General features: G+C 42.2%; 1 protein-coding gene across 1 annotated transcript in view; it reads right to left on the reverse strand.

Annotated features, from left to right (window-relative positions):
- LOC134225479 (small conductance calcium-activated potassium channel protein) overlaps positions 1-23533 on the reverse strand; it is a 634818-nt gene that overhangs the window by 2255 nt on the left and 609030 nt on the right. The window contains exons 8-9 of the mRNA XM_062705584.1: positions 22792-22902; positions 4779-4906 (exon numbers count right to left, since the gene is read on the reverse strand). Of these exons, the coding sequence (XP_062561568.1) occupies positions 4779-4906; positions 22792-22902 (239 nt within the window). The remainder of the gene's footprint in view (positions 1-4778; positions 4907-22791; positions 22903-23533) is intronic.

Genomic DNA, 23533 nt, shown 5'->3' on the forward strand with positions numbered 1-23533 from the left:
GATGTGAGTAGTTTAATGAATTAATGCTTGGCGACTGTGGGTACATAACGGAACGTGTTTTTTGGGCTGTTGCAGTCTTGTAACGCAGCAAAACCATGTTTGGATGCAGAAGTAGACTTGTTTTTGCTGCATTAAAAGACTGCAAGAGCCGAAAACTACACGTTCAGTGAGTAGCTTAATGTTAGAAGTAAGAAGGGGGAAATGGGAAGTAAAAGTAAGATGCAAGAACATTTTTAGTGAGATGTGAGAGGTGAGAAAAAAAGAAGAAAAAAGTTAGAATAAAATTAAGATGATAAGAAAATTATTTTGAGCTTTTTAGTGGAATGTCTTCACTTGTCATAAGACGAGTTTATGCAATCCCTTTGAATTCCACCACTTAATTGTATCTTGACAGATACGTATTTCGACCTCAACAGTAAGGCCGTCTTCAGTGTCTCGTACTTGACTCGACTTAAGTAAGTAAGTAAGTCGAGTCAAGTACGAGACACTGAAGACGGCCTTACTGTTGAGGTCGAAATACGTATCTGTCAAGATACAATTAAGTGGTGGAATTCAATGGGAAGAAGGAAGAAGGAAGAAGGAAGAAGGAAGAAGGAAGAAGGAAGAAGGAAGAAGGAAGAAGGAAGAAGGAATAAGGAAGAGGGAGGAACCAGGAGGAGGGACCAGAAAAAGGAAGTAGGAAGAAGGAAAAAAGAAGAAGGAAGAAGGAAAAGGATGAAGGAAATGGAAGAAAGAAGAAAGAAGAAGGGATTGGGAAGAAGGAAGAAGGAAGAAGGAAGAAGGAAGAAGGAAGAAGGAAGAAGGAAGAAGGAAGAAGGAAGAAGGAAGAAGGAAGAAGGAAGAAGGAAGAAGGAAGAAGGAAGAAGGAACCAAAAGAAAGAAGAAGAAAGAAAGAATAAGAAAGAAAGAAGAAGAAAGAAAGAAGAAGGAACCAAAAGAAAGAAGAAGAAAGAAAGAATTAAAAGAAAAAAGAAGAAAGAAGGAAGAAGGAACCAAAAGAAAGAAGAAGAAAGAAGGAACCAAAAGAAAGAAGAAAGAAGGAAGAAGGAAGAAGAAAGAAGGAAGAAGAAAGACCCAAGCAACACCTCTTGTTTCACAGTGAGTAACAACATTTGTGGTGTGACTTACTAAAGGTCTGACTTATGCACAACGCGTCGTATTTGGAACTCCTTTGTGATACAAAAAGCGCAAGAGGTGGAGCCTATTTGCAACATCTTGCGGCTACAATGAAAATAAAAACACAAACACAACCGGGAATCGAACCATGGACCTTGAGATTTGCAACCTTCTACTATAACCATCACACCAACAATTCTATTTGGAGATTCTGCTACAAGTGCACTACATAAACAACAAAGTCATTTGCAACTTCATTGTACCTTATACGGAACATGCAGGGGACTGTCAAAAATAAAATACTGCTCAGCTGAGCTCAAAGTGTTTTGCAACATATCAGAAACATTGTCGTAACAGCAATGAACCGAAGTGTTATTAATTCTGCAACTTATCTGTTTTGTTTCTGATATGAAACACATCGAATTTTAAACCACCCAAGAAGTCAGATGGGTAGAATACTGCGACGCCACTTAAACGGAAATGAAACATTGTGATTTTCTGAAACTGGAAAGTGGCTTTAATGTGACTCGATGTATTGCCAGTGTCTTCAATGCAATTTATTAGGAACAAACACCTATTTGAAAGATGTTGCGCGTGCTGCTTGGGGAAGGAAGAAGGAAGAAGGAAGAAGGAAGAAGGCAGAAGGAAGAAGGAAGAAGTGATAATAAGGAGAAAGGAAGAATGAAGAAAAAAGATGAAAGTAGGAAGAAGGAAAAAGGAAGAAGGAAGAAAGAAGAAGGATGATGAAAAAATGAAGAAGAAAGAAGAATAAAAGAAAAGAGATAAATGAAATAGGAAGAAGGAGAAAGAAAAAAAGATAAATAAAAATTGAAGAAGGAAAAAGGAAGAAAGATGATTAAAGAAGGTACAAGCAAAAGGAGGAAGAAGGAAAACCGAACAAAAATTGAACACTGGATTTCGCCGAAATAATGTTTTCTCAGCTAAAAAACTAGCTTATTCAGCTTGAAATGTTTGTAAGGGAAGGAAGTATAAAGAATAACGTGAGAAGGAAGGAAGAAGAAGGAAGAACGATGAAGAAAGAAACAGAATGGATGACGGAAGAACAAAGATGGATGACGCAAGGTGGACGGAGGAAGAAAAAGGAAGGAAGGAAGGAAAAAGGAAGAATGAATAAAAAGGAGAAAATAAGTAGGAAATAAATAAAAAAGGAAAAAGGAAGAAGGAAGACCCAACACAATTTGGAACCTCAGTTCATTAAGCCGTATTTTTCAGCTAAAAAACTAGCATATTCAGCTTGGGGAAGAAGGAAGGAATAATGAAGAAAGAAGAAGGAAAAGGAAGAGTGATTAAGGAAGATGAAGAAAGAAAAACGAAGGATGAATGATGGAGAAGGAGAAAAGTGAAAGGATGAAAGAAGAATTAAGAAAAAATAAGGAATAACGAGGAAAAATGAATTAGAAAAAAGAAATGAAGGATGGAGGAAAAAAAGAAGAAAGAAGTAGGAATAAGGAAGGAAAAGGAAAGAAGGAAGAAGGAAAAAAGACGAAAGAAAAAATAATGATGGAAAAGGAAGAAGGACGATGAAAAAAGAATGAAAGATGAAGGAAGGAGGAAGAAGGAATAAGTAAGAAAAAGAAATAAAAAAAGAAAAAAGAAGAAAGTTAAAGGAAGAAGGATAAAGGAAGAAGGAAGAAGGAAGGAGAAAGACGGAATTAGTAAGAAAAAAAAAATAAAAAGGAAGAAGGAAGAAGAAAGAAGAAATAATGAAGTCGGAAGGACGAAGGAAGAAGGAAGAAGTATGATTGATGCTGGAAGAAGGAAGAAAGAAGGAGAAAGAGGACAAAGAAAGATGGAAAAAGGAATAAAGGGAGAAGGGAGAGGAAAGTAAGGAAGAAAGGAAGAATTAAAAGGGAATAATGAGAAAGAAGAAAGTAGAACGAAGAAGGAAGAAGGCAGAAGGATAAAAGAAGAAGGAACAAGGAAGAATGATGGAGATGGAGATGGAAGGATAAAACAAGAAAGAAGAAAGGAAAAAAAAGGAAGAAGGAGGAATAATGAAGGATGAAGGAAGGAAGAAGAAAGCAGAAGGAAAAAAGAAGAAGAAAGAAAATAGCAGAACTGGTTTTTCACTTCTGACATCTCACATCTTATTTCTCACTTTTTCTTCGGCCTAATGACTATTCGGCTTTATGACTTTCGACATGATGGCCGTTTTAATTAGCACAGATCGATCGCGCGATATTCTGAAGCATTTTATGCTGCTTTATGCGACCGGTAAGGAGTCGTTCAAATATGAAGTCCGTTGTTATAAAGGGGAAGGAGAAGGGAGAAAGATTTTGTATACTAGGTCCAAACCGCCCACAATCAGGACATTATACAATAAGGAAGATGCTTAGATTATGTGCTGTTCAATATGTGATCTCTATGCCTTCCTTTCACATTCTTTCGATTCATACCTGTTCGCATTCTAGTGAATGGCTTTCACAACTGTTGATTTCAATAATTGCTTTCGATTATTTACTTCTCGTATGTTGACTAGAACTGACCGATAAATCCGCATAACACGCAGAATATTGTGGAGCTGCAGAGGTGCACTCGGTGTATAGTCGCAATGAAGTTGGACTCACAATCCACCCCTTCTTAGTGAAAGGACGTGACCGGCGTCGTTATTAACTGGAAATATATAATGTAATATCTGAAAATATGGCCAAGTCTGAATGGGGATCTCTGAAATATTTCGCAAACTATTCAGGAATATCTCCCGCAAAAAAAAACGAAAATCCCCTAGAAACTACCTATTTCCTGAGGAAATTCAGAGGAATTTTCATAAGAAAATTAAAATACATTCCCCATGAAATTCGGAAGAATATCTCGAGGAAATAGAGAATCAGGGAGATTTTTCCGTGGATATTCATTAGGGAAAAAATCCTGAACATTCAGAAGATCTCATTGTTTGAATACGGATGAATTCTCTGTGGGAATAAAAAAAGAAGTTCCTCGAGAAAATTCAGATAAATTTCCAGTGGAAATTCAGATGAATTTATCAAAGAAATACTCGTGGAACTTCCGAAGAATTTTGCGTTTTGCAAAGTATTTTTTTTTTAATTCCGAGAAATTCTTCGAAGAATTCATGTTGCAAATTCCGAAGGTTTTATCGTGAAAATTCCGAATAATTTCCAGTGCAAAATTGGAATAGTTTCCCATGGAATTTCCACAGAAGTTTTTGGAAAAATCATGAAGAAAAATTGTGAAAATTCCGGAATATTGAAAATATTGAAGAACTTATCTTGGATATTTAGAAGAATAACCCCTAGCATTAAAAATATGTTTTGGAAATTCAAAAGAAAGTAGGCAGATAGAAGGAAGGTAGTAGAAAAAAGAAAGAAAAAATCAGGATATGTTTGAGGGTAGGGTTGAAGAATGGACTTGGGAACAATATCGTTCACTAGAAGTGCAGGTTTGTGCATAAATAAAGCCACCCCGAATTGAGTATAGGATTCCAATCACGGTCCCACCCTTTGCACTGTGTTTTATTGCTTTTATCTGCTGAACATAAATTTATCAAGTGCACTCATCAATTCTATACCTAATAGAGGATTTTCCGACATTTAAAAATTAAGCTACTTCAACCGCCCCGATTGTGATTTGTGGCACCGATAAATTCGTTCCATTTCGACAAATATATTTGGCTGCATACTCACGCGTAGATTGCCAACAGGAACTTCCGCTGATGCGTCCGCACTCGACCCGGATTGACGCGCTTCACTAGACGTGTGTGCTTGTATATTAGCCAGGTTTCCCGTAGCACGTTGGCCGCCGCATTTTTCAGCTGTAGAGAGAAAAAAAATAGTGCATCAAAAAACGTGTGTGAGTAATGGGAAGCTTTTATCATTTATATTCATTTTATATCGTTTGGTTTCGGAATTTGAAATGGAGCAAAATCATCATCTGAACGACACGTGGAAAACCAATAGATGAATAAGCGATATCATTTCGTAGATAAATTTCTTCTGGACCGAATTCTGACCCAGTAGTGCTTGGCAGTTTTTTAACTCATATAAAACTTAAATGTAAACGAGTACAACATACCACAAGTGTTGTCCCGTGAAAATCACCAAAGAAAAAAAAATCTCCTCGACATGGATATGATGATGTACGGAAAACCAACATACATAAAATAGACGAATGGGATATGCCATTGAGCGAATAGTTCAATGGCTAAATAGTTCTACCAGAGCGAATATGTTCGATATGCGGAAAATATCGGCGGTTTCGGTAAGCAGCTCGTAGCATGAGCTGCTTCAAATTCCTCAAATCGACCACAACCCAAACCGGTGGGTCCCGGTATGCCACCTATGAACTCGTGGTTCACTTTCAGACGAGCGGTTGTTTCCTGCGGAAATATGTGGTAGTTTGAAAGCGAGAAAATGCCAACGGCGAAGTGCCAATCTCAACCGGAAATCATTCACACGTTTCGTGTTCCATCCGATATGGTGCGATGGATCGAGATCCGATTGGAGCTTAGTCTCCCGTATGCTGATGTGCTTTAATGGTGAAGATGTTTTTGAGGCTCTTAAATGAATTGATTTTATGATCTATGGGAAGTCACTGGGTAACTGGCAGTCTTTGTCATTATTAAGGAGCATGATGTGCACATTCGAGTATACAATTCGGATAAGGGATAAATGTAAACTGAGTGGCATGACACGTATCCAACATTTCGTGGATCTCGTTCTACTTTTTAAAATACTCAGGCGAGTGAAGAAGCCCAAATTACTCGAGTACTCGATCCAAAAAGTTTATCAGTTTCAACGAGAGATTGAGATTCTTACGTCCGAATGTGTGAGTAGCCGATAAAAGGAAGACTAATACGCTGATGGGCCAACTTCTCGAAGCTTGAATTAAAATGATTGAAGTTGGCTCATTCACTCACTCATGTGACCTGAGCACTATTAGGAGTACATATGGCAAATGTGAACGATCTCCAGGATCCTAGGATCTGGGCTTACACGCTGTAAAAAAATGGATTATTGTGGAAGATTCATGCCTTCCAACCTTCCCGGTTAAAGTATCCGGAGCTGAAGCTTCCATCATTTTCCGGAAAGCTGCAGGATTGGATCACTTTCCGCGATAATTTCCAATCGTTGATTCACTACAACGGCGATTTGAGTCCAACCGACAAGTTTAATTACTTGTGAGCATCTTAGAGAGATGAAGAATTACTTCAGGTCAACCAAGCTCAGGTGGGCGCTGCCACCTACAATATTGCGTGGAACATTCTCGAGGCGAAATAGTCCTGATGGCGTTCAAGATCAATCTTCAGCAGTTGGAAAAGTTGGGAGAAAACACTGATAACTGGAGCATTCATGTTGTCGCAGAAGATAGATACAGCAACCCCTCGTCAATGGGAAAATCATCACAGTTCGAAGCACATCCCTCAGTATGACGCTATGACTGATTTTCTGGAGAAGCATGGCGCGATTCTGCATACTACGTCAGCCCGCAGTACAAGTGATCAAAGAAGACTATTCAAGAGTTCAGCAGTACACACGTTAGTTTCTGCTTCTAGTAATTTTCCAGTATGTAATGGTGGACTGCACAGCATCGAACAGTATCGTCGTTTTGACAAAATGAGACTGGTCAACCGAAAATTTTTGATCCGAAGATTTGGATTTTGCTTGAATTGCTTGTGCTCTGGACATTTTGTAATAGATTGTTCGAGACGTACCTGTGCTAAGTGTGGAAAACGTCATCACCATCTTTTGCATCCGTATTTCTCATCCGCTTCATCTTCATATAGAACCAACCGTCGAGTATCTCGAACAGACCTCAAGCCGCAAACACGAACACTCAATCTCAGTCTCGTCAACAGTCAGTACTGGATCCAATATCGCATCAATTCCGGATTAATAATACTGGATTTATTTGGCCTTCTCAGTGTTATGTATTCAATGTATTTTGTTTTGCCCGAAGTTTTGGCCTTTTATTTTGGCCTTTTTCAAGGGTGAAACTGTCTACCGTTTCGAAAAACGGTCAACTACTGTCGTGAAACTCGCCGATCGCGTTAATAAGTGTGCATGATTACAGAGAACCTGTCTCAAAGGTTAAATTTCAATCGTTCACACGAGAACTTGCATATGAAAGGTGTTGACAATTCTAAGACGGTGTCGAAACAATCGGTGTTAGTGAGGATCCTGTCACGTTATTCTTCGTTCAAAACCAAGGATATGAAGTGTTATGTGTTGCCTCGAATTACTGTGAATATGCCGCAGACAACTTTTGACATCAGTTCCTGGAAGCTGCCATCAGACATCTGCAGCTCTTGGCGTATCAGTTTTCTACGAGTTGCTGTTGAGTGACCAGATGAAGCTGTCGGATTCAGGTCCGATTTTATAAAACACCGAGGTTGGAAAGATGCTGGAGAAATCTATATATATATATATATAAATGAAATGGTCTGTGTTCGTATCCGCATAACTCGAAAACGGCTGGACGGATTTTCATCATTCCTTCAGCAGATTTGTTCGTTATCGTTTCCGACGGGTTTATATGATATTTCCTCGTGTGAAAATCACGAGTAAGGTTGAGTAAATCGTGAAAAACAAAAATTAAGATTCGTATGGAAATTTCGCATGGGCAGTTCACATCGCACATTTTCGCCTACTATGCAGAACAACGTCTGCCGGGTCGACTAGTACCTGATATTAACCGAAATTGATTGGCTTTTTTCGGTGACAATGAAATAAAAAAGGCATTTTTCACGTTACGCGTTTCTGCCTACTAATCTTCAGCCATCATCAGACGTAATTCGCTAATGCGACTATTTCCCTTCCTCGGTCAAAATAAACTCAGTTTAGCGAATTACGTCTGATGATGGCTGAAGATTAGTAGGCCGAAACACGTAACGTGAAAAATGCCTTTTTGATTTCATCGTCACCGAAAAAGGCCAATCAATTTCGATTAATGAATTCCACGGTGATTAGCTCAAACCAGAGAAATACCTGATAGTCCAGTCACCACGTTCAGCGCAGTTACATCCTCAGTCAGTACAGAAGAGGTTTACGAGCAGTTAACACTGTTTTGGGATTTGGAGTTCTGACAAACGAAGAGTTGTGATTCCATCGAAGAATCTACATGCGAATCGATTTTCGAGCAGACCACTACGAGAGACGCTGATAGAAAATTTCGAGTGGAGCTGCCGAAGAAGCAGTTTATGATGGAAGATTTAGGAAAGTCAAAGGAGACAGCAACCAAATGGTTCATGGGTTTGCAGCGCCTTCTGACAGCAAATCCAGAAATTTATCCACGAGTAGTATATTTGCTGATGGGACATATGCGAGAAGTACGTGAGGAGGAGGAAGAACCTATCCACAGCTATTATTTGCCACACCATGCAGTCATGGAACCGGACAGTACCACAACGAAGCTCAGAGTTGTTTTTGACGCGTCATGTGCTACAGATTCTGGAGTTTCCCTGAACGATACACTGATGATGGGACCGGTGGTCCAAGACGATTTGCTGTCAATACTGCTTCGTTTCCGTCTCCAAAAGTACGCCATAGTCGCTGACGTAGTGAAAATGTATTGAATGATAAACATGCTAGAACAAGATCAGCATTTGCAAATGATTTTTTGGCGAGAGTCCGTCGATCAGCCAATTCGAACGTATCAGTTGAGTACAAAGACTTACCGCACTTCGTCAGCACCGTACTTTTGCAACTCGGTATCTGAAGAAGTGTGCCGAATAAGCCAGCAATCTTGAAAGGTATTTCCAGTTATTTGCGAGATAAGCGAGAACTTTTGAACATCGATGCGTCGTCTACCGTGAAGATCCTTGGACTATGTTGGGAGCCAACTAAGGATACGTTCGGGTTCAAAATACCACGCTGGAAGCAGTCGTTACCTATTACGCAATGTATCGTTCTTTCTGACTCCGCTTGTTTGTTCGATCCATACGGATTAGCAGGGCCAGTGATTGTTCAAGCGAAGATGTATCTCCAAAAGCTTTGGAAAAAAAAGTATTTTTGGGATGAACCGTTGAGCGCAGATCTGCAGTAACAATGGCTAGTTTCGGACAAGTCTGAGCCGTTTAGATGCTGTTCTCGTGCCTCGCTGAATTCTGTGACGTTTCAAAAAAGCGTACGGAGCAGCGATCTATCTGCGTTGTGTTACACGATAGCCCAGGAAACACACCTAAATAAAGATAAAAAAAAAGATAGCCCAGGACTACAGTTCGCTTGCTGATGGCTAAATCCAAAGTAGCTCCTTTGGAGGACTTAAGTAAGAATAAGAAAAGACATTCAACACAACGACTACTTGGAGTTCGTCAAGCCTGCTGTTAGCGAGTTAGTAGCAGAGAGCATTCAGATTCCAGCAAGAACTTACTTTTGAACTTATTCTACAACCGTGAAGTGTTCGCTATTGTCTCATCCGTCCAGATGGCAGATATTCATCGCCAACAGAGTATCGGGAATACAACACCTCATCAGAGATGGTGTGTACCTGGAGTTGAGAATCCAGCTGACATTATTTCGCGTGGCGTTACACCACTACAACTTGCCGAGAGTTCTATTTGGTGGAATGGGCCTGAGGTGCTTAAAAGATGATTCCAGTGCATTGCCGAAGATGAGCGATGACGCAATACAGCAGTTACGCATGAGGAAAAGACGTTGGTGACAGCAGCACTGCAGGTACTACCGACTAGTGAAATATGTATCCGCTATTCATCTTTGCTCAAATTGATTCGTTCGACGGCTTGGATACGTCGTTTCATACTCAACTGTAAAGCTGCTAATCGTGTTCGCAGAAGAATTGGAGTACTCAGCGTGAAGGAACATGAAGAAGCTTTAATAGCATTGGTAAAATAGCTCAGTCAGAATACTTTCCTCTCCAACTGTCAGATCTAGTTGCGAGAGGCGAAGTGGAGCCAAGCCTAGAAGAAATTCAGCATAACAGACTGAGTAAATGGAGTCGATTTCAGCGGTTCAGTCAAGTCTTGTGGAAGAGATGGTCGACAGATTATTTGTCGGACCTTCACAACCGAAACAAATGGACGAGGAGAAGAGACAACTTGCGCATTGGAACGAAGATCTTATTGAAAGAAGACAAGTTGCCTCCGTTGCAGTGGCACTTGAGACGAGTGACGGAGAACCACCCAGGCGCCGATGACATCATTCGTGTGGTTACCGTTCGTACGCAGTATGGAACTTTCCGTAGAGGCGCCCGTGGCAAGTGTTTAGATTCTTTTCTGCATTAAAAAAAAAACAAAATTTTCAACGTCTGTTGTCTGTGATTTTTTTCATCAAATGCTGTGTCTGGTTGTCTAAGGTTGTCACTGGTTTTGTTTTCTGCATCTGATAGTAAAAAGGATTGAAGTGTCAAATATATGATTTTTTGTCAGAATTTCCCCGCGTGCTGCGTCTGGTTGGCTAGTCACCGGACAGACAAACAGGGCTATTATATATATGAAGTGACATAATGCTGTAGAAATCGCATATATTCCGGCGATAATATCTTTTAAATTTACGCTCTTTCTGGCATTCCCTTTATGTGCATTACTTTCGTGTAAAGTTCAACAACTTTTTCTATCTGTGTGGAATTTCCGTATAATTTCCTGATAGATCTCTACAACATCTCGTTGAAACTCCAGAGAATTTTTTGAGAAGATGCCAATGATTTCCATGAAAATTTCATACAATTTTATGTTTTAATTTTGAAAAGCTTTAGCTCAACAACTAAACTCAACTCAAATCTACATGATTATTCACTCTGGGTCGTCTGCGTCAAATAATTCGTTCTGTTAGCACCGTGATGTCCATCCCGTTCTGCATGTCCATCTCACAATTCAGTACAAACTGGCCAGGACGTTGGTCATTTTTCCGTGGTATCCAATAAGTGCTCATCAGGCCTAAACTATATTATAGTGTAAGACGGTATAATATGCCCCCCCTAAGGCAACTTCTTGATAACTTTTTACTTTTCAACGCAATTTATGCAAACTTTGTGTTATTTGGTAGTACAGGAAGTCGCAAATGCATTGCCCGTGAATAGTCATATAAAAATATTACAGATAGCACGTAATAAAGCTTTTTTGAAAAGTGGTGAAAAAATGAATTTTAAAAAGTGCCTGGGCAATACGCCCCACCTCAACCAAAGACGTTTTATAGCCCTTCATTAGTATTTTATCAATCCCATAATAAAAAGGCTACAAATCCTTATGCGCTTTACATTAAAAAATCAACATAGGCCCATTCAAGGAGGTGTGAATTACCTTTCAATATTTTCCATACAATTTGGAAGCAACTGCTGCAAGCTCGCTGCGCTTGTGTCCAGTTGGTAAGGGCATATCGTCCTGCCTACACTGGGGCGTTTTGGCCAGTGAAACATGTTTTCGAAAATCGTTACATTTTTGAAAATGGAAGCAATTTTATATCTTATTAACCACTGAGAAAAGTTATTTTGTTGCCCAACTGAGTGTTCCAGTGCAAGTTTTGCGGACAGTATGCCAGAGTCGCTCCAGAATGTTGAGCAAACAAACATGAAAAGTTACATCAAAACTGTAACTTTTTGTATTTTGCTATTGTGTATTGTGTATCATTGTGTAATACAAAAATACTTCCACATTCACATAGTATGATGGGTTTACAAATACTTATAGGTACCAACTGATTTTGACCCTCAATTAGTTATAGTTTTCAAGAAATCAAAAGGGGGCGTTTTGGCCAGGTACGGCGCATTATACCGTCTTACCCTACAATCCGTTACACGTTGGTAACCTCAAAACTTCTGGCTCATAGAGGACCAGTACCCGGTTTCCAAATGGTCAAACGGTGCCAAGAAGAAATAGTATTTCTATGGACCCTAACGGAACTGATCGTTCGTACAGGTTCGTGCTATTATTCATTCTAAACAAATCCAAATAAATATTCAATAGAAAAACTAGTTAAAAATGTATTTCCATTGTTGGATATAACGAAAGTTTTCCTTTTATGATTGGTTGTTTTCTCGTGTTCGTCGTTACGTCTTATTTGTCCCATGCGAGCTCTTAGCAAGTTCAGTGCCGATCAAAAGGCAAACATAGAACCCTGAACTAGTTGATTCATGATGATTCTAATTCTCATTTAACTGTAATTTCGTTACCCTACTGCTCGTCACAAATTGAGGTAGGCGAATGACCCTAACGAATGAGTTTGTGATTTGTTATGTTTACGGATTGCGCTTCACCAATTACCAAGAGGAGCTCTTTGGATTTACCAAGGAAAATTGTTTGAAATTAATGTTGAAATGTAATGTTTTGCTGGCTGTTCGGCCACATTGAGAGTTAACGTAAAGTCAATGTCAACTTCTCTCCTCGAACAGCCTAGATAGCCGTGTGGTGTCGGCAGCTGGTTATCTGGCTAAGAATAACATTACGGATTGCCTGTTCCAGTGGTAAAAGTCCACCATACAGGTGACCCCTAATTTTCGGTGTGATGCGGCTTTATGCTTACCGTGCCTACGAATGAATGGTTAGGGGGGTCTAATAAGAACCTAACCGCAAACGGAGCCTGTGAAGCACCAGGGCCCCTTCACAGTATTTAAGCCCTCGTTGCGCTAACCGGAGCTCTGGCGTAGTTGACTTTTTATTTCTCCGAGACAATCGGCTACTCTTATTCAACCTCATCGTGAGGTTAAATAAGAGTAGGGTTATGAATATGTGTTTTAATTAGTTTTCAACAAATTGTCACCTATATGGTTTCGCATTATGCGTTTTTACAATGTGCTTTGTGTATGTTACCTATATGGATTCGCATTATGCGTTTTTTCATAGTGTACTCTGTGTCTCGTCCTTGACGTTTGGCTTCGGCTACTCTTGTTCAATCTCAACGTAAGGTTAAATAAGAGTGGGGTTATGAATATGTGTTTTACTTAGTTTTCAACAAATTGTCACCTATATGGATTCGCATTATGCGTTTTTCACAGTGTACTCTGTGTCTCGTCTTTGACGTTCGGCTTTGGCTACTCTTGTTCAATCTCAACGTGAGTGTGGGGTTATGAATGTGTTTTACTTAGTTTTTCAACAAACTTCCACCTATATGGATTCGCATTATGCATTTTTCACAGTGTACTCTGTGTCTCGTCTTTGACGTTCGGGTTCAGCTACTCTTGTTTAATCTCAACTTGAGGTTAAATAAGGGTGGGGTTATGAAAATGTTTTTTTTACTTAGGTTTTTTTTCAACAAATTGGTACCTATATGGATTTGCATAATGCGTTTTTTTACAATGTACTTTGTGTATGCTACCTTTATGGATTCGCATTATGCGTTTTTCACAGTGTACTCTGTGTCTCGTCCTTGACGTTCGGTTTCGGCTACTCTTGTTCAATCTCAACGTGAGGTTGAATAAGAGTGAGGTTATGAATATGTGTTTTACTTAGTTTTCAACAAATTGCCACCTATATGGATGCGCATTATGCGATTTTTACAATGTACTTTGTGATTGTCACCTATATGGATTCGCATTATGCATTTTTCACAGTGCACTCTGTGTTTCGTCTTTGACGTTCGACCATTGTTACGTCCTCTGTGTTGTTGTGACACCTCTCTTTAGTCCCTAGCTGAATGCGTGTGAGTCTACATAATTGGCTTTCCTATAAATGGTTCCATTCTCCTTTCCAACTTCACTTCCTCTTCCTTTCCCCTTTTCACTTCCTTTTCCGTCAGGTAAATGATGAGAAAGACCAGTGAAGGCGATGGCACAAATCTCCCAAATCGAGGGGAACGTGCCTCCTGAGCCGACGTTCTGATACCTGATACCTGATACCAAGGAAAATTGTTTGAAATTAATGTTGTTCCAAATTACAGGAAAATATTTGGAATAAATATCCACGGAAGATTCCTATTGAGTTTCTGCTGAGTATTCTATGAAATTTACACAGAAAATTGTGACTGGTAAAAGGGATGCTTTAACATTGACTTCCTCAATCTAGATTATTTAAGACGGCTAGTTTTTTTTATCCTTTATTAGAGTGATTATTTTTTTTTTTCTGTGGGAAGAAATTCATTTCTAGACGGCCAACTTTAAACCAACGGAAAAATGCTCGGAATTTTTAAGGAATTCTTTTGAATTTCTTCAGAAAATTCTTTCTATTTTAGATAAGAAATTCTTGGAAAATTTCATTGACCAAAAGCGACAGACAGCGGAGCTGGTAATTTGGCCGGAAAAGCCTGCTTTTCAACTTAGTATTCTATTAGCATGTACTCAGTTATTAATTGCAAGCTTTTCTATGCCCGCCATTGAGTATGTTATGTATCTTGTGTGGCAAGTACAATGGATACACTATGCCCAAGCAGTCGAGAATGTTTCCAACCCGAAAACATCCTAGACCAGACCGAGAATCGAACTCGCCATCTCCGGATTGGCCATCCTTAGCCGTGTGGTAAGACGCGCGGCTACAAAGCAAGACCATGCTGTACCTGGGTTCGATTCCCGGTGCCGGCCTAGGCAATTTTCGGATTGGAAACTGTCTCGACTTCCCTGGGCATAAAAGTATCATCGTGTTAGCCTCATGATATACGAATGCAAAAATGGTAACCTGGCTTAGAAACCTCGCAGTTAATAACTGTGGAAGTGCTTAATGAACACTAAGCTGCGAGACGGCTCTGTCCCAGTGTGGGGACGTAATGCCAATAAGAAGAAGAAGATCTCCGGATTGGCAATCTTACCCCTTTGCTCGCAATGCTACTGGAGCCTTTTTGTCAATTGACCATTGAATAAAATTCCGTAGCCTCTGTAGTCTGTACTTTTAAATTTATACTGGCCTTTAGGCCAAAAGACATCTAGCCAAGTAACATTTAGCAAAACCAAACGTTTAACGGAAACTGTTATCAGGTCAAAACTGGTTTGACCAAAAATGTAGTTTGGCCGAAAGCGTCGTACATCCAAAAGGAACATTTGGCCACAAGTCCGGTTGCTTGCTTACTTACTTACTTATGGATCCTGTACACCTCCGGTGGTGCAAAGGGCCGACTTAAAAGATCTCCATCCTGAGCGATGCCCGGATATCGCTTTAACCTGTTGCCAGGTTAGATTTCGGTCGACTTCTTTTATTTCTTTATTGAGGCTTCGCCGCCATGAGCCTCTGGGTCTGCCTCTGCTGCGATGTCCCGCTGGGTTCCAGTCTAATGCTTGCTTACAGATTTCGTTTCCGCCCCTACGTAGAGTGTGGCCGACCCAGCCCCACTTCCGATCCCGAATTTCTGTTGTTATCGGCCTCTGGTGACAACGACGATGGAGCTCGTTGTTTGAGATCCAGTTGTGAGGCCACCAGGCCCGAATTATATCCCGATATTATATCCGGTTGCTTGCCCTAACAGGTAATTTGGCTGAAAATGCCGTTCGGCCGAAAAAGTCGTTTGACCGAATCGTCATTTTAGAGAAGATGCCGGGACATTTTCGGGACAAATGACCATTCCTACCAAACGGTATTTTCGGTCAAATGATCTATTCGGTTAAACGATTTTTTTCGGCCAAATTGCCAGTTCGGTTGAATATCCGTCAATTTTGGCTGTATGTCTCTTTCGGTAAAACTACATTTTTTCCTTTCGTTTATACTAAGTATACATAAAGGCTATAGGATCACTCCAAAATCGAACTTTTGATAGAAGGCTCGGAGACCCATAGTGTTATATACCAATCGACTCAGCACGACGAATTGAGGTGATGTCTGTATTTTTTTTCTTCCTAAAGCAATGGAGGGGGAATCTGCTCAACAGACATCCTGGGTTGTCCAGGAAGTGCGGGGTTAGGGGCCACCTCCAATGAGGGAGGCAGGACTGCATCCCCGACCCGCTAAACCGTTTCCATTGCCCCCAAGCCCATCGTCCCTTCGGTACAACCAGAAAGTAATGCTTCAAAGGGGGGCCAGTGCATAACGCACCCTCGAGGTTAGCTGCGTGTCCTTGCAGCATCGAACATCGTGACTCGCTTTTTTAGAGGAACACCATGGTATCGTGCCAGCGCATTGCCGGCTTTCCAGGTGGCCTTACCACGCCCTATGTCCTCGGAAGGTGGGCAGGGTCGACTTCGCGCCTGCTTCCCTCTGTACGACTGGTATCAAGAATGATGATGCCGCGTGCACCCCAAATTGACCTCTCTGCGATAGGGCCTATTCGCCAGCACACAGAGGACTTGCCGACGCGGTGCCTACGCCTGCCCCAGCCTTGACGAGGACCCCTTTCCGTCCTCGGGCTCGGAACCCGCCCGGTTGACCGACGCCGCGAAAGCGACGATACCATGTTGTTCTTCGCGCGGCCACTTGTTCGATAAAAGGATCGAGTTCGACCCCAGGGCACCGGTATGACCCATGAAGCCGACTCCTCTTATTTGCACCTGAACTAGCCATTCCTCGAGTCCACGCGCCACCTTCTGTGTAGCTCCGAGACGATTTGGACGATAGCCGATAAAACGGCGTTCCAGCCAACTTCATCTTTACACATCCTCCGGACAAGGTTGTCCGGGGTAGTGTCCAGACCACATGTGGCAAGCATGTGGTCACGCATTGTGCGAAAACGCGGGCACACGAACAACACGTGTTCCGCCGTTTCCTCTAAACCTACGCACACCGGACACTCAGACGAGGTCGAGTGTCCGAACCGGTGTAGGTACTGTCTGAAGCAACCATGGCCTGTAAGGACCTGGGTCAGGTGGAAAGTGATTTCCCCATGGCGCCTCTTGACCCACGTACCTATCTCCGGTATCAACCTATGTGTCCATCTACCCTTAGTGGAACTGTCCCACGCACGCTGCCATTTGACCATTGAGGCCAACCTGACAGTCCTACGGATGCCTCTCGTGCCGTGCATTTCGAAGCACTCTATGTCTTCACCGATAACGATGGCAATAGGCATCATACCGGTGATGACGCAAAGTGCATAGTGCGACACGGTACGGTACGCGCTCGCAACTCTTAGGCACATGAGCCTATACGTACTTTCTAACTTCGTTCTGTAGCAGTTAATACGCAGGGCCGTGCCCCAAGCTGGCCCCCCATACCTCAGTATGGACAGAGCAACGCTAGCCAGAAGCTTGCGCTTGCTGGCATAAACCGCAGAGCTATTGGACATCACCCGGGACAATGCCACTATAGCTGTGGAGGCACGCTTGCAGGCGTAATTGACGTGGCTACCAAAGGTGAGCTTATCGTCGATCATTACCCCCAAGAGTTTGATGGAGCGTTCAGAGGTAACCGTGCAGTTGCCTGCCCTTATCACCGCTTGTTGCTCCGACTTTCGGTTGTTAAGAACAACCACCTCAGTCTTGTGGTGAGCCAGTTCTAACTTCCTGGAACTCATCCACTCCTCCACAATTGCGATCGCGTGGGCTGCAGTCAACTCCACCTCTTCGATCGATTCGCCGTAGACCTCCAGCGTAATATCGTCAGCGGTGATGTCTGTATGTGTGTATGTATGTATGTATGTGTGTATACAAAAAAATGTGAGATACACTTTTATGCACTTAGCCTTATCTGATTTGCTTGTACCAGGTTGCATTCGACGCAAAATCCTTCCCAATTTTTGGCTCAAAAATTGGACCAATCGGCCATTGCGTTCCGGAGTTATTAACCCTTATGTTACCGACAGGGTACCCGGGTACCTTTTTCGTTTTCAAGTGAATTTTTTTTAAGGTTATAAACATCGCAGGAAATTAAAACTCCGTGACATCTTCAAACTCGGCAAAATTTAGGTTGGTATCAAAATGAAAATTCAGTAATGGGGGGCTTGGGGAGGGGCTTCTAAATATTTTTACCCCGTAACGTACCGACAGGGTACCCGGGTACCCACGTTTTGGTATGACCATAACAGTTTTCAACCGATTTGGACGATTCCGTTTGCTATGGATTCAGAAATTCGTCCTCTATCCGATCCATGTTACATAGAACCGGTTCGGATTACCTGGTTACCGGAATTCCGGATTTGCTAGACCATGTCTCAAAAATAGATAAGTTGATACTATAGAAACTAAATGATGATTTCTTGTATCCTGAGTTACCAGTTTCGTAGAAAATTCGAGTATTATGACTTCACAACGTATTAGCACAACCTGATCATTTGTTCTCGGAACGGACATCCCGGAATAGGTTCCTGTGGGCCTTATAGTGACCACAAATTCATTTAGAAGAAACCCTGGCAATATGGGTATCAAAATTCTGGGAATTGTTCCGGAAACATGTTTTCTATGTAGTTTAGACCATTGAGATATTGTTTCTTCCCCTTTTTTCCCTTGAAAAAAAAATTCCAAAATCGAAAAAAAATGTTTCGAAAACTGCTGCAATGCATTCAAATGAACGCAAATAGATGAGAATTGATGGAAATAATTAAATCTATCTCCTTAAAGTGCAATTTTGACCTCTCTTAAGGGAAGATCCATTAATTACGTAACGCAAAAATTGGGCATTTTCAACCCCCCCTCCCCCCTATGTCACACTTTTTGTATGAAACATTTGAAAATTTTGTATGGACCGTCACACTTCGCTCAACCCCCCCTCCCCCCTCTAAGCGTTACGTAATTTGTGGACGCTCCCTAAGTGCTTTTCTTGTTACTCTTCTTCTTTTATAATGCACGAGAAAGGCACCTTCACCGCTAGGTGGATTATTCTGGGTTTTTTCAAATCATTTCCGACCTGATAACAGTATCGGATATCGAATTGAAAAGTAGAGAGGTTACGATATTTCGAAAATTCTTAATTACCCGTTCAGTTATTGACATTTGGCCATATGACCTGTTGGCCCAAACTATATTTCCGGCCTGATGACCAATTCTGTCAATCAACCATTTCGTCCAAACAGCATTTTCGAGCTGAGGACCTATTCGATCAAACAGCCTAGGGCAAAAGACTTTTTCGGCCAAATATCCAGTTTGGCCATATGTCATTTAGGCCAATGGAATTTCCCAAGAATGTCTTATGGACAATACACTAGTCGTTCGATAAGTGCAACATGTTTTCGTTTTAGTTAGCGAATGCCGATAATTGCGATGCATTCTAGACGTCAAACGATTGTCAGACGACGTCAGATGCAATAGAAGTGCACCTGATTATGCAGATATCATCGACTGTGGCATCGTTTTGAAGTTCACTATTGAATTGCAGTTAAAAGCATTGCAGGTAAATGACTTTCAGTTATCGAATGTCTACTTCCCATAGAAATCCAATAATTTCAAAAAAAAAAATTCCGTTAAAATCCAAAGATTTTTTTTACTGAAATCTACATTTTGAACAATCCTCCGCGGAAATTCTAAATTTCCGTTAAAATTCCGGAGAACCCAGAGAACTTTTCTTGAAAACTCCTTAGAGTCTCCCGCAGAAATTCTTAAAAATTTACTGTTTTTGTGTTGGCCATGCCAAACTAGCCGTCTTTATTATTCTAGACTTAGAAAGCCAACGTGAAAATACATATTCTACCAGCCTCCATTTCCTACAATTACGAAGAATTTTCTGTGCAAATTTCGAAGAATAGTCAACAGAAACTCAACAGGAACTTTCCATAAATTTCCAAAGAATTTCCTGTAGATGTTATGAACTTTTCGTGGAAATTCTGGACTTTCTCATATAAATTGAGACGAATTTTCTGCTGAAATTCCAAACAATTTTAATTGAGAATTCTAAAGAGCTTCTCTTAGTAATTCCGTAGCTTTTCGAAACTTCAAAGTAGCCCCCGTGGAAAATCCGAAAATAATTTCCAAAGTTTCGAAAAACTTATAGAATCTTCTGGAGAAGTTCATTAGATTTTTCATGCGAAATTCAAAACATTCTTTTCTAATGTCTTGAAAGTATCCCAAAAAAAATGCAAAAATCTCATAGATACTTAATAAAAAATCGCCACGCCGTTTCACGCCGCCGCCGGCTAAAATGGCTTTCGGCGTGACGGCGAAAACGCCGCCGACCAAAATTCTGACAAACGCCGCCACCGACGAATATCGGACCGGCGCACACCTCTAGTTCACCTGTACATCGCTTGTCCCCAGTATCAACTAGCCTACTGAAGTTTATAAGACTCAATTATTTGGCCCCGGAACTGCTCAGTGCCGGAAGGGCACTGTCCTTAACCCCAAGCCGCTGGTCTAGCCACGGCAGCTAAGCGGGGCCGGGCACAGAAGGCCTCTTTTAGCTCCGGGTCTCAGGGCGATCTGACGTAAAGGAGCTTTCGGAGCGTGAGAACCCTATCGAACGAGAATTATTTGAAATTACCTTTTTATTATTCCGAAATGGATGGTTGACAGGGTGGTCGGCATATACGGCTAGCGGGTGCGGCCGATGAGTACCGTTGAATTGTGGATGACGATGGCGGCTGTTGATTGCGGCCGACGAAGGCCACATCCGATGGCAACTGTTGATGGCGGCCGGCAAATGCGGCTTGAGTGTGGCTGGCGAGTACCACCAGCGATGGAGCCGGTAAAGGCGGACCGAGTGTGGCTCACGAATGCTGCGGACGAGGGTGGCGGGTGATAATGACCGTGACAGCTAGCCAATACCGATCCAATGTGGCCGGCGATGGCGGCTCGGAAAAGACAAGGGCCGATGATGAATGCGGCTCGATTGCCACGGCGAGGGCGGCTGACTAATGCCGGTGGAGAGAGCGGCTGGCGATTACGATCAGCAAATGGGGATGCGGTTAGGCTTGCGAGTGCCACGAGGGTGGCCGACGAAGGCGAGCGGCGAGGGCTTCTCAACAGGTGCTTGCGGGCAACGGGTGTGGCCGGCGTTGGTGGCTCGAAAAGCCAAGGACGATGAAGAATGCGGCTCGATTGCCGCGGAGAGTATGGCTGACAAATGCCGCTGGAGAAAGCGGCTGGCGGTGGCGACCGGCCAATGCTGACGGAGTGCGACTCGCGGGTTCCGTGAACGAAGGTGTCTGACGAAGACAAGCGGTGGGTGCTGCTCGACAAGTAGTTGCTGGTCGCGAATGTGACCACGAGTCCGGCACAAAATCCCTCTGGCGATGGCGGTTGTTGATTGCAACCACAGAAACTTTCACACGCGATCTCACCGTACAAAAATTCACAAAAAACGTCTCGCCTCTACTACAGTTAGTCACCAACTGCCTTCACCTCGAACTTTTCCCGAGACCGGTGGGTGACCACGGTTACTTTTCGGCTTTAAACGCACGTTCCTCATTTCCGATGCTCTCTCCGATATCACCATTCATCAGAGCCACAGATCCCACTCCATCGGATGTTAGTTCCAGTTCTTTAATCGTCGTTGGTTCATTAGTTCAAATCATCATCGTATCACAAGCAGCTAGAAGCTGCACATCCGATGAGTATTCATTGCCCCCACAGGGCAACTTTGGCAACATTAGGACAGTCCGTACGCATTTCGCCAGGGGACCGAACCATAAGTTACGTGTCTCCTCTGTAAGTCCGTGTCTGGGATTACAGTCGTGTTTATCTTCAACAGATTGAATCGGTTCAGCATCGGAGTCTGCAGTGGCGAATTTCATTTCTGCTAGATGTATGGCATCAGGGCACGGATTCGTCGTTTACGTGATTAGGACATCGTCATCAGTAAGCTGCCCAAACAGGATCGAGATTTCTGTATTATGTGAAGCACTACTGTTTGTTACAATCAGTTATCTGAACATCTTGTGTTATGTTAAGTCAGTAAGAATGTTATTCGAATTGTTATTTAAGTTCGTGCTGAGTGATCTCAAGGCCGACGGCATGTTTACGTACATAATTAGAATGTTGCATCCCAAAATGCACGTTTGTTGCGTTCTACCTCTTATGCTATCGAGGTCTTCGCTCCTGCTTGGGTATCGGTTTTGATGGCATTGTTGATGGAGCGTAGTATTCTAAAAAAACGTGGACATCGATTGATGAATACTTGCAGTTTGCCCGAGTTCCAAGTTATTCAACGAACGATCTCTTCACAGCTGAATCTTCTAGTCGCGTGTGTTGAATCGCCGCCCGAGTATCTCCTTCTGCCTTCCTGGTCAGAAGCGATTTCATCGCTGCGTTTATTACGGACATCAAAAAGGCTCTGTTTCCCTTTCCGGCTGATGCAGATGTGGTTGATTTGATTTTCAGATTGTTCATCACGAGAGACTCACGTGACTTTGTCCACTGGTCGATGAAGAAGGAGCGTTCCCCCAATCAACAGAGGCAGAAAGAAAACCTAAATATATTCACACATGACGTGAGCCATACGTCACTCATCTCAATAACACATGTCGATACCCCATATGCCACTATCTCGAATGGAACTCCGGTTCAAATGGGAGTCCGAGTCACAAGAGTTGTACATGTAGTAGTTGTGGTACTAAATACTTTAGGGATAAGAGCGGGATGCAAATGACCAACCTAACATAAATTGCGTTTAATCAATTTCAATAAGTACATCATAATTTCTCTATAGAAAAAATAGGCTAAAGCAAAATTAATTTTGTACTCGGTAAAACCCCGTGACCAAGTTTTCCTAAGAATAAAATCTGCTCTCCTTGCCCTGCTTAAAAACAGATTTCACTACATCACATCATCTCTGGTATCAGTGTCTCATGTACAGCAAGAATGAACACAAAATCATCCCACTGTTGTTGTACAAGTGTTCTCCCAAATCACTATCATCGCACCGAAACTATGCCAACACAGCATGCACTCGGGTTTATCCCGTACACAACAGAGCGACCGACAAATATTCAATTTGGTTTATCCTCTACGTTGCACCGAAGGCGTACTTACCCTCTTCGTCAGCTGCGTATCCATCATGAAGTTGTGCACATGCTTTTCCGCTCGTGTTAACTCAAGCTTTCGCGATACGACTGCCACCAGCAGTGCCGTACAGCCAGCACCCTGCATTTCCGGATCCGGGTGGCGAATGAGAAGGCGCGCGATGGCCACGACGACGGACGCAGCAGACCATGACGGTGTCGGATGTGGGTTACATTCCCCCGGACACGACCGGTCCGACGAAGTGAGGTTGATTGTGGTTGCAGCCACAGTTGACGGCCACAGCGCCATGGTTGTTTGGGCATTTGTTGCATTTTTGGACGAGAGATAGAAAGGAGAGAAAAAAAGAAGGACACAATGTAGCATGAATAGCAAATATGTAGAACTTGAATTTGAATTTTGGTTTTATGTTTATGTTTTAATATTACGGTATAATAGGTTTGTGTGTTTTTGTATATTGCTTGGATGTAAAACTAGGCACTCGCAAATGGTAGTCTTGTAGACCGTGGGAAGAGTTTTTACTGTGTTATATAATTTATATGCAGTGCATTCACTATGGAGCGTGAGCTATGGCTCTATGTTAGAGACAGTGCATTTTGTTTTTTGGTGTCAGTTGTGTCACTTGTTCAACAGCTACCCTGTTAAAAACAGAATGGTTAGTTTTGTGGGCAACGGAGTTGTTCATCGTCTCCACCATCACATGCAAAATTGATTGGAGGATCCGTGTTGTGTCGAACATGGACACCTAATCTAC

Source organism: Armigeres subalbatus, chromosome 3, assembly GCF_024139115.2.
Source record: "Armigeres subalbatus isolate Guangzhou_Male chromosome 3, GZ_Asu_2, whole genome shotgun sequence".
NCBI classification, from domain to species: Eukaryota; Metazoa; Arthropoda; class Insecta; order Diptera; family Culicidae; genus Armigeres; species Armigeres subalbatus.